This window comes from Pithys albifrons, chromosome 14 (assembly GCF_047495875.1).
Source record: "Pithys albifrons albifrons isolate INPA30051 chromosome 14, PitAlb_v1, whole genome shotgun sequence".
Classification (NCBI taxonomy): Eukaryota; Metazoa; Chordata; class Aves; order Passeriformes; family Thamnophilidae; genus Pithys; species Pithys albifrons.
The window spans coordinates 20,432,358-20,446,951 of NC_092471.1; the positions used below are offsets into that span (position 1 = coordinate 20,432,358).

Below are 14,594 nucleotides of genomic sequence, written 5' to 3' on the forward strand. Positions count from 1 at the left end.
TTTCACCTCGATTTTGACTCTTTTCAGTGGTACAGAGGAAATGGAGGGTGGTTTTACCTTGATTTTGACCCTTTATTAATGAAACAGAGGAAATGGAGGGTGGTTTCTCCTCCCTTTGCTTCGCCCCAACCCCTCTGCATGCCCAGCAGCCCCAGTGCTCCTCCTGCCCTCCTTGCCCCTGCTCCCTGCCCCATCCCCAGCGAGGGTTTCCTGCCCTGGCCCCCCACCCACGCCCCACAGCCTCACTCAGGTGCTTCCTGTTTGCCTCTCAAAGCTTTCATGTCACAGCAAACCATTTCCTGCCCCGAGATCCCTCCACTCGTCTCCGACTGATGAAGTCCATGAAGTCTCTTCCTCCTCGGTGCCAGGGTGGGTGATGGGCACCCCTGGGAGAGCTTCAGGAGGGCTCCACTGCCATCTCCAAGCCTTGCAGGTTGTCTCTGGGGAAGGGGGAGTGCAGCAGCCCTGCTGCAGGCAGCTTGTCAACCCCAGGCTCGTGCTTTCTGCCTTCCCTGCCCTCTGTTCCTGCAGCTTTCCATCGTTTCCTCGGGGCTGGTGTTGCTCAGGAGCTGCTCTGGATGAGTTGATGGGTCCAACAGCAGCTGAGGGTTCTGGGGCTGCCACCCCACCTGCCTCTGCCTGGCAATGCCACTGGAGAGGCTGCAAACCTGCCAGGGATGGAGGAAGCAAGGGGAGGTTGCTTGTCCTGCAGTGACAGGAGTGTTTTAGCAGGAAATTTGCCTTTATTTTCGGGTCACAGGCATGGCAGAAATTCTTCAATAATTGCAGATGTGATTTCCAGCTCGTTAACTCAAAGCCCCCTCGCTGGGGGAAGGAGCTGCTGAGGGTTCATTGGTTTCAGTTCATTGCAGAGCCACCTGTGAAATTGGATAACAGCAGATTTCTCTTACAGAACATCCCCAGTGCCTGTTCAGAATGTTATTATTTCCCTGCAGTCTCTATTTGTGTTTATCCCAAATTCTCACTTAAATATGTGCAAAAATCAGGCTTTTATTTGTAGCCACTTTGCTGCTTCCCCTCCCCACCCAGCTCAAAGGCTGTAAAGGAACTGCTGGCTGTTTCCAGGTGTTTATGTAGGACCTACAGGACTGACAGGAACCCCGAGAGTTCTGGGTGTGCCTGGCAGGGGGAATATCTCTCCATGACACCTCCCATGGCAGTGGCGTTGGAAGGAGATGATTGTTGAGGTCCCTTCCAATCCAATTTCTAGTCAGAGCTGAGTCCCACAATCCCAGGATGGTGTGGGTTGGAAGACCTTAAAGACCATGGGCAGGGACACCTCCCACCAGCCCAGGTTGCTCCAAGCCCTGTCCAGCCTGGCCTGGGACACTCCCAGGGATGGGACACCCACAGCTTCTCTGCCCAACCTGTGCCAGGGCCTGCCCACCCTCACAGGGAGGAATTCCCTCCCAGTGTCCCATCCAACCCTGCCAGTGGGAAGCCATTCCCCCTTGTCCTGTCCCTCCAGGCCCTTGTCCAGCATCTCTGGATCCCCTCTCCAGCCTGGTTGTGTTGGCAGGAGGTGCCAGGCAGTTCTGGCACCACGAGAACCAGCAGCTGCAGCCACCACGTGTGTTGAGGTCCCACCATGGCTTCCCTTTGGAGCACTCTGGAAAAAGAGCTGTTCAACCCTCAGAAGAAGAGGCTGCTGGAAAATATCCAGGTCTGGAAACCATCCAGGTCTGGAAACCAGGGAAGAAGAAGAAGATGTCCATTCCCTGTGTTGTGGGTGAGAACCCCAGGGGGGTGGGGGACAGGCTGAGCTGCAAACACAGGAAGGTTTCTTTCAGCCACAGACAGGGAGTTTGGTCTCTGATGGCTCTTTCTCTGCTCTGGGAGAAGAGATGGGACCAGGATTTAGAAGGCTGTGTTTCCAGATGAAAGGAGGGAAACCTAATTCCAGGCAGGAGCTGTGTCATGTCAAGAAGTGGCAATCAAAGCTCACGTTTCCTCTTGAATGCTGATGAGCTTCAGCTGGCTGGTGAGAGCAGGACCTGCTCCCTCCATGAATTTCAGATATTTTTGTACCATTTGCATCAGTTCTGTCATTAGAGGTCAGCAACAAGCCATTCTAACATGACCCAGAGTTGCAGCCTCATTCTCTCCGTGGTTTTGCTGAGAGCTTCAGCATTCCAGGAGTACAAAGCTGCTTGATCAGGAGCCAAAGGGGCAAGTCCCTCTGGAGATTTTCCATCTCCTTTGGTCTGTGCTCTCCCAGTGGCTCCATCACTCCTGAGAAGTTGTTAGTGCAGGTTTTTGTTGCAAATTGGCAGGGCAGAGACTTTCCTGCCAATGAGTTTCCAGACTGTGTGGTCACCTACAGCGTTGATGCCCCGAAATCTCAGCCATGGGCTTGGACTCCAGTGAAGTCCTTCAACTCCCTCTGCAGCCAGTGGAGGGCAGGAGGACTATCCCCCAGATTTATCCACCCATGGAGTGGCATCTTAAAGACACGAGTTACCCCTGGCTGTGGCCGATTTCTGGAGGTCTCAAAGTCAGGTGGAAAATCAACATTTGAACAGTCAGAACTAATAGCAGTGGGCACCTCCCAGGTGAACCAAGAGGTGCCAACCAGCTGATTGGCACAGGATTTTTGAGGGGATACATCAGTGTGGGTGTCAGTGAAAGAGCCCAGTGCTTTTTGACCCTGTTGTAGGAGCAAAACTGTCACAGATCCTGTTGCACTTGGTGCCCTGTTCCTGTTGTATTCAGACCCTGCTGAAATATTCCTTGTGCCATCACAATGGCCGGGGAAAACTCATCACAAAACTCATGGGACTTGCTGGCAATCCCTCCATGAACTTCAAAATGCTCTGGGTTAGACCCCAGAGAGCAATTCCCATCTGTAAATCCTCCATGAGAAGTCCAAGTAGCCTCTCTCCACGTGACCACAACCGGTGTCTGTGGGTCTGTGTGTGCCTGTCCATGCACTGACCTCTGGGCTGGGCTGACTGGACTGACTGGGGTTGGTTTGTCCCTGTCCTCATGCCCAGTGGACACCCTGAGGCCACCACAGCTGTGCCAGGTGGAGGTCAGGGAGGCCCAAGCAGAGCCATTCAGGATGAAGCACTGGTGGCCTTCAGCAGAGCTCAGGCTGGTGGATGGCAGGAGTGTCCAGCAGGTAGGACTGGTGTTCCTTCTGTGGCAGAGACCTCAACGTGGGACACAGGATCTGTAGGGCAAGGCAGGTCCTGTGGCTGGGCTGGTTTAGAGACAAACTGGCAGAGAAATGAACCCAACACACAAGAGATTGTAAGTCAGAGTTACAAATTAATTACAATAAATGCAATGGCACAAAGAGAAATTGGGTTTAACCCCCAACCCCAGCAGTGTAACCCACCCCCTGGGGCACAAACACAGGGGGGTTTGGTGGCCCCTGTGCTGAGCCCCACGTGGTTCCCTCGAGTCCAAAGGAAAAGGAAGGGACAAACCTGTTGGTGCAGATGATGGCACAGTCTGGTGGAGAGTGGGGGGCTCCTCCTGGCCAGGGGCTGCTCCTCCTCTGGATCCAACCAGTGGTTCCCCAAGTCCCCAAACCCCCAGATTGTCTCCCCTGAGGTTTGGGTGGGAGCCCCCAGTGCCTCCCCCAGGGCAGGGAGTTCCACACTGGGGGATCTGACTCTGGCACTCAGGGGGGATTTTGGAATGGTTGCTGGCCCCTGGACAGAGCTGAGCCCTCAGGTGGGTGTGGAGGTGCCAAGGAGTCCCTGCAGGGCAGTTCTCCCAGCTCCTCTGCCAGGCTTCTTTCCCAGCCAGCTCCCAGCCTGAGGGCTCAGCTGTGCCCTGGGCAGCTGCTGCCAATGGGCCATTGGGAACAGTTGCTGGGCAATGGCCCAGAGGGTTTAGAATGCCCAGCTTTGGGCACACCCACACAGGGACAAACTGGTCCCACTGCTGAACTGGGACATTGTTCTTGGGCTTCCTGTGGGTGTTGCCAGTCTTTGAGTGAAGAGAGCTTTGAGGTTTCAGCTTTGAGGTTTCAGGGGGAGGATTGCACAGGGGGGGCTGGGTGGGGGCTGGGCTCACCCCAAACCCTTCAGCAGATCCCACTGTCTCACTCAGCACATCTTTGCACCACAGAGCCACAGGATGCCACAACAGGTGCCAACACTCTGAAGAAATTCCAAAAACCTGTAGAGGAAACCAGGGACAGCAGGTCCTTCAAGGGCTGTCAAACACAGGGCTGTGGGCACAACCTCTGTGAGCTCCACAGTGAGCTGCTGGATCAGGGGCTGCTGGAGCCTGGCTGGGAGTCCTGATGGCACCAGCACTCTGGGCCTGACCTTGGAATGCTTTTTGTCCCAAGCATCTGCCACTGGCCACTGTCAAAACTCATCATTCCTCCCCCAAAGCTGCAGGGAAAGGTGAAGGGGTTTATATAATCTGAAATTAAATGAGTGTGATGGGTCAGGACTGTCTGCCTGCTTGGTCTGAGCCTCTCTGGGTGTCCCAGTGTTCACTTCTATGGCCAGAATTGCTCTTCAGCCTTCCTCTTCAGTGCTTTTATTGTGCCTGGGATGACTTGCTAAGAGCCACCAACACACCTGTCCAAGGTGCTGCAAACCTGTGCTGACCATACCTAGCGCTGTCTAATTGCTGTGGTAATTAACTCTTGCCATCTAGGCCAGCCTGGACTCTGATCTGCAGTTTGAGAAGCTGAACAAGTGGACCAGCAGCAGCTTTGAGGAGAAGAAAACCTTCTTCAGGTGCTGTGGAAGCTGAGCCAGCGATCCCTCAGTGGTGCTGTCACCTCTGGGAGTGTCCCCTCGTGTGCAGGGGAAGGTAAAGCGTTTCCTTGGCACACTCAGAGGGGTTTGGGCTTTTTGCATCCTCGGGATGATGGGAGAGGGAAGGTGGGTACCAGGGAGAGGGTGAGGTGGGTACCAGAGAGAGGGTGAGGTGGGTGCCAGGGAGAGGGTGAGGTGGGTGCCAGGAAGAGGGTGAGGTGGGTACCAGGGAGAGGGTGAGGTGGGTACCAGGGAGAGGGTGAGGTGGGTACCAGGGAGAGGATGAGGTGGGTACCAAGGAAAGGATGAGGTGGGTACCAGTGAAAGGGTGAGGTGAGTACCAAGGAAAGGATGAGGTGGGTACCAGAGAGAGGGTGAGGTGGGTGCCAGGGAGAGGATGAGGTGGGTACCAAGGAAAGGATGAGGTGGGTACCAGTGAAAGGGTGAGGTGAGTACCAAGGAAAGGATGAGGTGGGTACCAGAGAGAGGGTGAGGTGGGTGCCAGGGAGAGGGTGAGGTGGGTACCAGGGAGAGGGTGAGGTGGGTACAAAGAAAAGGATGGGGTGGGTACCAGGGAAAGGGTGAGGTGGGTGCCAGGGAGAGGGTGAGGTGGGTACCAGGGAGAGGGTGAGTACCAAGGAAAGGATGAGGTGGGTACCAGGGAGAGGGTGAGGTGGGTGCCAGGGAGAGGGTGAGGTGGGTACCAGGGAGAGGGTGAGGTGGGTGCCAGGGAGAGGGAAGCAGGAGGCTCTGGGGTTGGGGTATCTGGAGGCACAGCCACCTGGTTTATCCACTGTTGACACAGGGCAAGGCTGGGAAGAAGAAGAGACCATTTATCTGATCTCCAGAGCTCCTCTCTGCACCCTGGGCTGGGGAGGGGAGGAAGTGTTGGCAGTGCCAGGGCAGGGGTGCCTGGCTGCCTGCCTGGTGACACCCCCCCACTGAGAATAATAAAGATATAGTGGATATAAAAATATTCTTTACTTTACAACACATGATTATGTTTCATGGAGTCACAGAAGGGTTTGGGTTGGAAGAGACCTTAAGGACTGTGGAGTTCCAACTCCCTGCCATGGACAGGAACACCTTCCACTATCCCAGGTTGCTCCAACCTGGCCTTGGACACTTCCAGAGATGGGGCAGCCACAGCTGCTCTGGGCAAGCAGTGCCAGGGCCTGCCCACCCTCCTTGGAACCCCCTTCTTCCTTGCATCAATTTTACATGGAGAAGTCTCTCCATCTCTGGAACTTGTCTCAGCTTTGTATGACATGTCATGTCCCAGCACACCAGTCCAGAGAGGGGAGCAGGTTAAAACCCAACCAGAGCTCAGGCTGGATTTCAAATCCCTGATTTGCCCCTTCTACAAAGCTGACCCTTTGCCCCACACCCACTTCCTCTGCTCCACACCCTCATCTAGTTCTGACTGGCCAGACACTGAGACCAGTGAGCTCCTGTTGGTGGCAACCACTGAGCTCCTGTTGGTGGCGACCACTGAGCTCCTGTTGGTGGCAACCTCTGAGCTCCTCTCACCTGGAGCTGGTGGCACCCAATATTTGCAGGGCTGATGAAACGACATCACTGCAAGGCTGTGGCCATCCCCACCTCTCCTCCTGCCCACACAGGGATGCAGAGAGCCCAGGAGGACAGGAAGGACCCCGAGGAGGCTGAGAGGCAGGAGGAGCTCAGTGCCTACCAGGAGATGACTCCAAAGGAAGCTGCTGATGTGCTGATGCTGATGGAGGAGTATGAGCCCCTCGTGAGCAACTCCATGGCCTTTGCAGAGCAGCTCAGCAAGGACCTGCACCTGCTGGATGAGGTACAGGGGCCAGGGGTGGTGCCCCACATGGAAAGAGGGTGCTGGGCAGGTGGAGATTGAACTTCTGGGGATCAACAGCTCCTTCCTTTGCTGGGAAAACTTGATGAGGGAGAAATTTCTGGCAGCAGTGTGGGGAAAGGGATAAGTGTGGGGCACAAGGATGGGGAGAGCTCTGGGGCTGGCTGAGGGAGGGGCATGAGGTGGGAAGGAAAGGGCCAAAAATCAGCCCTGCAGAAGGAAAAGCATCATGGAGGGAGAAAGAAAACAGGAGAAAAGTGAAATACAGCAGGAAGAAGATTAAAAGGCAAAAGATAAAGCAGTAGAAAGGGCCTATGGAGAAGGAACATGTTGTTTTCAGACTTCAGTTCCCTAAAAGAGTCAGGCTGGGAGAGCTGGGGGGGTCACCTGGAGAAGAGAAGGTTTCAGGGACACCTGAGAGCCCCTTCCAGGGCCTAAAGGGGCTCCAGGAGAGCTGGAGAGGGACTGGGGACAAGGGATGGAGGGACAGGACACAGGGAATGGCTTCAAACAGACAGAGGGCAGGGATAGATGGGATACTGGGAAGGAATTTTGGTGGGCAGGCCCTGGCACAGGTTGGGCAGAGAAGCTGTGGCTGCCCCATCCCTGGCAGTGTCCCAGGCCAGGTTGGAGCAAGTGGGAGGTGTCCCTGCCCATGGCAGGGGGTGGGATGGGCTGAGCTTTAACGCAAACCAGTCTGGGGTTTCATGACTCCTGGGCTTTCTTTGCTCCCTGGGACTTGCTGCATTCGGGCAGTTAAATGACTCCCTGCCATCCGATCCCGTCAGATCTTGGAAGCTCAGCAGGGTCAGCCCCGGATTAGCACTTGGATGGGAGACCTCCTGGGCAATGCCGGGGGCTGTAGGTTCTAGTCCTGAGGAGTTCACTGGCACCGTCCAAGCTCGCTCGGCCGTGGCAGATGAACCTCAGGACTGAAACGGTGGGGCCAGTTCTGAGCACGCTGAGCCTCACCTGAAATCCACTGCACAGGCTGGAAGGGCACGTGGGGACAGCCCTGCCCAAATCTTCATTCACGAAGTTTGGCCCATCCCTGCAGAGGGGAACGTCCCCTGGAGTGCTGGAGCAAAAAGGAAATACCCCAAAGTGGGCAGGAAGCCACAAACCCCAAATCCAGCTCCTTTAGCTGCAGTGTTTGCTGCACTCCCAACATGTGCCTTAGTGCAGCTGGAAACTGGGCAGTTACTGTGGCAGCCCAAACTCCTGAGGTTTGCCCTGCCAGCCCCTGGCAGGTCCTGCAGGCACTTTGTGCCTCTTCCCCAGCTGTTAAACACCCTCTGAGAGCAACCAACACATCTCTATTAAGTTATTTAAGATGAAAGGAGCTGTTGAATACATTATTTTAATGCCTTCTAATGACTGAATGTGCCTTATCTCTAATCCAAATTAATCAAAGAGACGTTTCTATTTCTGAGGCTTAATCTGTGATATTAAGTGTTATTAATACCAATAAGTTACAGCAGCACATGCATCTATTTAAATGTTTTTCCCCACACCCCAGTGATGCCACCTTGGCCTCCTCTGCCCAGATTAATCACCCTCTGCTGACCCACCTCATCTGGGCATCTCAAAACTCATGGCAGTGCCAGCAAGGAAGTTCTCCTCTGCTCTGGGGGGAAGGATGGCACGGTCAGGGCACCGGGGGGGCACTGATTTGGGCATTGGTATTCCAGCACCTGGGGCACCACAGGCAGCTCCCAGCAGCTCTGGGCTGCCTGCAGCTGGAGGACATTGCCCTTCCAGGGATCCTCTGGAGAGCCCTTCCCACCAGCACTGCCCCAGCGGTGCCACCAGTGATGCTTCACTATAATTTGACCATCAGAAGGCACAGCAGTGACAACCTGGGGGAGGTTTATGGCTCTAATTTATGGCTCTAATTTATGGCTCTAATTTATGGCTCTAATTTATGGCTAATTTAAGAACATTTCATCCCGTGTGAAGTTCTGGTGGCCACGGGATGGGGTCCTTGGGGTGTGGATGGAAAGCAGCAGAAGGGGAGTGGAGCTCTTTGCTCCATCAGGGCTGGGGAAGGTGGGTGGGAGCTGAACATCCTTCCTGCTTTTGGAGATGTGCATGGAGAGGTTGGGAGAGCTGGGGATGTTCTCCTGGACAAGAGAAGGTTCCAGGGAGATCTTCCAATGCCTAAAGGTTCTCCAAGAGAGGGACTTAGGACAAGGGCAGGACAGGACAAGGGGGTTTGGCTTCCCACTGCCAGAGGGTTAGATGGATATTGAGGAGGAATTCCTGGCTGGGAGGGTGGGCAGGCCCTGGCACAGGTGCCCAGAGCAGCTGTGGCTGCCCCATCCCTGGGAGTGTCCAAGGCCAGGCTGGACAGGGCTTGGAGCACCCTGGGCTGGTGGGAGGTGTCCCTGCCCAGGGCAGGGGGTGGCACTGGGTGGGCTTTGAGGTCCCTCCCAACCCAAAGCCATTTTTCTATGGAGCACCTCTAGAGCTGGAGCTTGGAGACAGTCCTTGACCCAAGGGCTGGAGATGCCCAGCACGTGTTGTGCTTCCAGACACATCCCTAATTCAGAGCTCAGGGTTTGTCCAACACAACAGCCCAGCTTGGGCTGTCAGGTCTTTGCTTCTCCTCCTGCCCTCAGTGAGCTGAGCACGGGGCGTGCTGGAGGTGCAGATGCTTCTGGGGTTCTTCTTCCCTTAAGGAAAAAGACACCAGAAAATTGAATTACCAGAGAAGACAAACTTCTTTAGAAGGTTTATTAATGGAGAGAAAAGCAGCAGCCTGGAAAAAAACCCACCCATGGCTGTTGATTGTTCTCTTTAATGGCTCTGCAAACGAGACAATTGACATCTGGAGGGGTTTCATCTTAGCAGAGCGAAGATGGACACGCTGGTGGATCCCTACCAGCATCCAAACAGGCACCTGAGCCCTCCTTAGGCAAACTGTGCCCTCAGGTGCCACCTTAGAGGTTTATCTGTGCAGGTTTCATGCCTGATTTAACTGTTCAATGGCACTGGCAGAGCAGCCTGGCTGGGGACACCCTGGACATGGTAACGGTGCCCAAGCTGGGGACACCCTGGACATGGTGGTGGTGCCCAAGCTGGGGACACCCTGGGCATGGTGGCAGTGCCCAAGCTGGGGACACCCTGGACATGGTGGTGGTGCCCAAGCTGGGGACACCCTGGCAGTGGTGTCAGAGCAGCCTGGCTGGGGACACTCTGGGGATGGTGGCAGTGCCCAAGCTGGGGACACCCTGGACATGGTGGCGGTGCCCAAGCTGGGGACACCCTGGACATGGTGGCAGTACCCAAGCTGGGGACACCCTGGACATGGTGGCGGTGCCCAAGCTGGGGACACCCTGGGCATGGTGGCAGTGCCCAAGCTGGGGACACCCTGGACATGGTGGCGGTGCCCAAGCTGGGGACACCCTGGGCATGGTGGCAGTGCCCAAGCTGGGGACACCCTGGCAGTGGTGGCGGTGCCCAAGCTGGGGACACCCTGGGCATGGTGGCAGTGCCCAAGCTGGGGACACCCTGGGGATGGTGGCAGTGCCCAAGCTGGGGACACCCTGGCAGTGGTGGCAGTGCCCAAGCTGGGGACACCCTGGGCATGGTGGCAGTGCCCAAGCTGGGGACACCCTGGGGATGGTGGCAGTGCCCAAGCTGGGGACACCCTGGGCATGGTGGCGGTGCCCAAGCTGGGGACACCCTGGCAGTGGTGGCAGAGCAGCCTGGCTGGGGACATCATGGGCATGGTGGCGGTGCTCAAGCTGGGGACACCCTGGGCATGGTGGCAGTGCCCAAGCTGGGGACACCCTGGGGATGGTGGCAGTGCCCAAGCTGGGGACACCCTGGCAGTGGTGGCAGTGCCCAAGCTGGGGACACCCTGGGCATGGTGGCAGTGCCCAAGCTGGGGACACCCTGGGGATGGTGGCAGTGCCCAAGCTGGGGACACCCTGGCAGTGGTGGCAGTGCCCAAGCTGGGGACACCCTGGGCATGGTGGCAGTGCCCAAGCTGGGGACACCCTGGGGATGGTGGCAGTGCCCAAGCTGGGGACACCCTGGGCATGGTGGCGGTGCCCAAGCTGGGGACACCCTGGCAGTGGTGGCAGAGCAGCCTGGCTGGGGACATCATGGGCATGGTGGCGGTGCCCAAGCTGGGGACACCCTGGGCATGGTGGCAGTGCCCAAGCTGGGGACACCCTGGGGATGGTGGCAGTGCCCAAGCTGGGGACACCCTGGCAGTGGTGGCAGTGCCCAAGCTGGGGACACCCTGGGCATGGTGGCAGTGCCCAAGCTGGGGACACCCTGGGGATGGTGGCAGTGCCCAAGCTGGGGACACCCTGGGCATGGTGGCGGTGCCCAAGCTGGGGACACCCTGGCAGTGGTGGCAGAGCAGCCTGGCTGGGGACATCATGGGCATGGTGGCGGTGCTCAAGCTGGGGACACCCTGGGCATGGTGGCTGTGCCCAAGCTGGGGACTCCCTGGCAGTGGTGGCAGAGCAGCCTGGCTGGGGACACCCTGGACATGGTGGCGGTGCCCAAGCTGGGGACACCCTGGGCATGGTGGTGGTGCCCAAGCTTGGGACACCCTGGGCATGGTGGCAGTGCCCAAGCTGGGGACACCCTGGACATGGTGGTGGTGCCCAAGCTGGGGACATCATGGGCATGGTGGTGGTGCCCAAGCTGGGGACACCCTGGCAGTGGTGGCAGTACCTAAGCTGGGGACACCCTGGCAGTGGTGGCAGTACCCAAGCTGGGGACACCCTGGCAGTGGTGGCAGTGCCCAAGCTGGGGACACCCTGGGCATGGTGGCAGTGCCCAAGCTGGGGACACCCTGGCAGTGGTGGCGGTGCCCAAGCTGTGCTAAACAGGCTGAGATGGGCCTTGGCATGGCCATGGGCTGCAGAGATGTGTCAGACACCCCCTCAGAGCTGGGCTGTTCCCTTACAACCCTGGCACAGTCTGGGCAGAGCAGCTGTGGCTGCCCCATCCCTGGGAGTGTCCCAGGCCAGGTTGGACAGGGCTTGGAGCACCCTGGGCTGGTGGGAGGTGTCCCTGCCCATGGCAGGGGTTGGATCTCCATAGTCCTTAAGGTCTCTTCCAATCCAAATCCTTCTGTGATCCCAGAGCAGGGGGTGGGACTGGGTGAGCTTTGAGGTCCCTCCCAACCCAACCCATTCCGGATTCTGTGATTGGACCCTGAGGTGGTGGCCAGCAGTCCCTGGCAAGCCCCAGACCCCTCTGCCTCTCCACCCCACAGGCCAACCTCTGGGCCATCATCTCCTCGGAGCAGCAGGTGGCAGAGCTGATGAGCTCCATCGACCAGGCCCTGGCAGAGGTGGCCAGGGTGGAGGAGACCCTGCAGACCTACGAGGAGCTCCTGGGAAGTGTGAAGCAGCAGATGGACCACATCCACCGGGAGAACTCCCTGCTGCATCGCACCGGTGCCAACAGGACCAGGCTGATGGAGGAGCTCCTCTTCCTCACGGTGGGTCTGGGCAGACATCCATCTGCAGCCTGTTGGAGCCATCAAACTGTCAGGCACTGAAAACTGTGTGTCTGCAAGGGCTGTGGAGCTCCTCTGGGACTGGGTTGTCCTGATGGATGGACACACAGCCAGGAAGGACTCCAGGCAGGACCCCCACAATCACAGGGGCTCTGAAAGTCCTTTTCCTGGGCAGGATGGGTGATGACAAAGCCAGTTAGGAATTTAACAGCCAATAATCCTTTCCTGGTGTCTTGGGTTGAGCTGGTAAAAGTCCAACTACCCAATACAGAGTCAGAGCTGAGAAAGGGGAGGAAAAAACCCTCTGGAAACTCAAACTAGGATTATACTTAAACTAATTATATATATTTATACAGAAAAGAGACAATTAAAAGAAAACTGCAGTAGAACACACACTTAAACAAATTAGAAATAACAAAAAATAGCTCCCCATTGAACACAAATCCCACTATTGTAGCTACAAATCACCCCAGAGAACTCAATCCCCAGAGGGACAGACTCAAGCAGAGAGAAAGACTAAGAACAAACACTTTCCTTTGCTAAGATAAGGTGCTGGTGAGGGGTGCTGGGCCTGGGCCTCCTGTCCCTCCTGGGACAGCACAGTGAGTCCTACCCAGCTGAGAAGCCACAGAGGGAGTGACTGAGCCACTCCCACACCAGCTTTTATATTTTGAGATGATGTTGGAATATGGTCTGGAATCCCATTGGCCAGTGGTGTCAGCTGGGCCAGCCCAGCCCAGCTCAGGTCAGCTGAACTCAGCCCTACTCTGGAATCTAAAGCCTAAATTTAGGCCTGCACTGGCTAAACCCATAACAGCAGGGAATGAACAAGCACAGCAATTAATGAGCAATTAGAGGCAGAGCTTGCAGCACCCAGCCCTGGTCCAAGCCCATCCCATCAGCACCAATAACCTGCCATGGAGGAGGAACTCTGAGTGTCCTGAGTCCAGCTGTGCACCTGCCATGGGACACCATTCCAGGGGCACTTTGTCCAGGGATGTTACTCCTGTTCCTCCCCCTGCTGGGAGTTTCCCCATTCCTTTGCTCTCTGCTTCCCTTTTGCCTTTCTGCCCCCACTCTTGAAGGTAAGGAGCCCATTCCATGTCTGTCACCAGCTGTGCCCTTTGTGCCACCAACAGTGCCCTTTGTGCCACAACAGTGCCCTTTGTGCCAACAACAGTGGCCTTTGTGCCACCAGCTGTGCCCTTTGTGCCACAACAGTGCCCTTTGTGCCACCAGCTGTGCCCTTTGTGCAACAACAGTGCCCTTTGTGCCACCAACTGTGGCCTTTGTGCCACAACAGTGCCCTTTGTGCCACCAACAGTGGCCTTTGTGCCACCAGCTGTGCCCTTTGTGCCACAACAGTGCCCTTTGTGCCACCAACTGTGCCCTTTGTGCTACCAGCTGTGCCCTTTGTGCCACAACAGTGGCCTTTGTGCCACAACAGTGCCCTTTGGGCCACCAACAGTGCCCTTTGTGCCACAACTGTGCCCTTTGTGCCACAACAGTGCCCTTTGGGCCACCAACTGTGCCCTTTGTGCCAGAACAGTGCCCTTTGTGCCACCAGCTGTGCCCTTTGTGCCAGAACAGTGCCCTTTGTGCCACCAGCTGTGCCCTTTGTGCCACCAACTGTGCCCTTTGTGCCACCAGCTGTGCCCTTTCTGCCTCAACAGTGCCCTTTGTGCCACAACAGTGCCCTTTGTGCCTCAACAGTGCCCTTTGTGCCACAACAGTGCCCTTTCTCCCTCAACAGTGCCCTTTGTGCCACCAACTGTGCCCTTTGTGCCACAACAGTGCCCTTTGGGCCACCAACTGTGCCCTTTGTGCCACCAGCTGTGGCCTTTGTGCCACAACAGTGCCCTTTGTGCCACCAGCTGTGCCCTTTGTGCCACAACAGTACGCTTTGTGCCATCAACTGTGCCCTTTGTGCCACAACAGTGCCCTTTGTGCCACAAACTGTGCCCTTTGTGCCACCAGCTGTGCCCTTTGTGCCACAACAGTGCCCTTTGTGCCACAACAGTACCCTTTGTGCCATCAACTGTGCCCTTTGTGCCACAACAGTACCCTTTGTGCCATCAACAGTGCCCTTTGTGCCACCAGCTGTGCCCTTTGTGCCACTACAGTGCCCTTTGTGCCACCAACTGTGCCCTTTGTGCCACCAACTGTGCCCTTTGTGCCATCAACAGTGCCCTTTGTGCCACCAGCTATGCCCTTTGTGCCACCAGCTGTGCCCTTTGTGCCACCAACTGTGCCCTTTGTGCCACCAGCTGTGCCCTTTGTGCCACAACAGTACCCTTTGTGCCACCAACTGTGCCCTTTGTGCCACCAACTGTGCCCTTTGTGCCGCAACAGTGCCCTTTGTGCCACCAGCTGTGCCCTTTGTGCCACCAGCTGTGCCCTTTGTGCCACAACTGTGCCCTTTGTGCCACCAGCTGTCCCCTTTGTGCCACAACAGTGCCCTTTGGGCCACCAACTGTGCCCTTTGGGCCACCAACTGTGCCCTTTGTGCCACCAGCTGTGCCCT

The 14,594-nt window shown here is 56.6% G+C and overlaps 1 protein-coding gene across 1 annotated transcript in view; it reads left to right on the forward strand.

The window, feature by feature from the left end:
- Positions 1-310: 310 nt before the first annotated feature.
- The window catches only part of LOC139678415 (exocyst complex component 1-like), a 41,264-nt gene continuing 26,980 nt past the window's right edge, over positions 311-14,594 (forward strand). The window contains 5 exon segments of the mRNA XM_071569226.1: positions 311-433; positions 4,645-4,729; positions 4,732-4,803; positions 6,371-6,564; positions 11,825-12,052. Coding sequence (XP_071425327.1) covers positions 377-433; positions 4,645-4,729; positions 4,732-4,803; positions 6,371-6,564; positions 11,825-12,052 — 636 coding nt within the window. The 5' untranslated portion in view covers positions 311-376.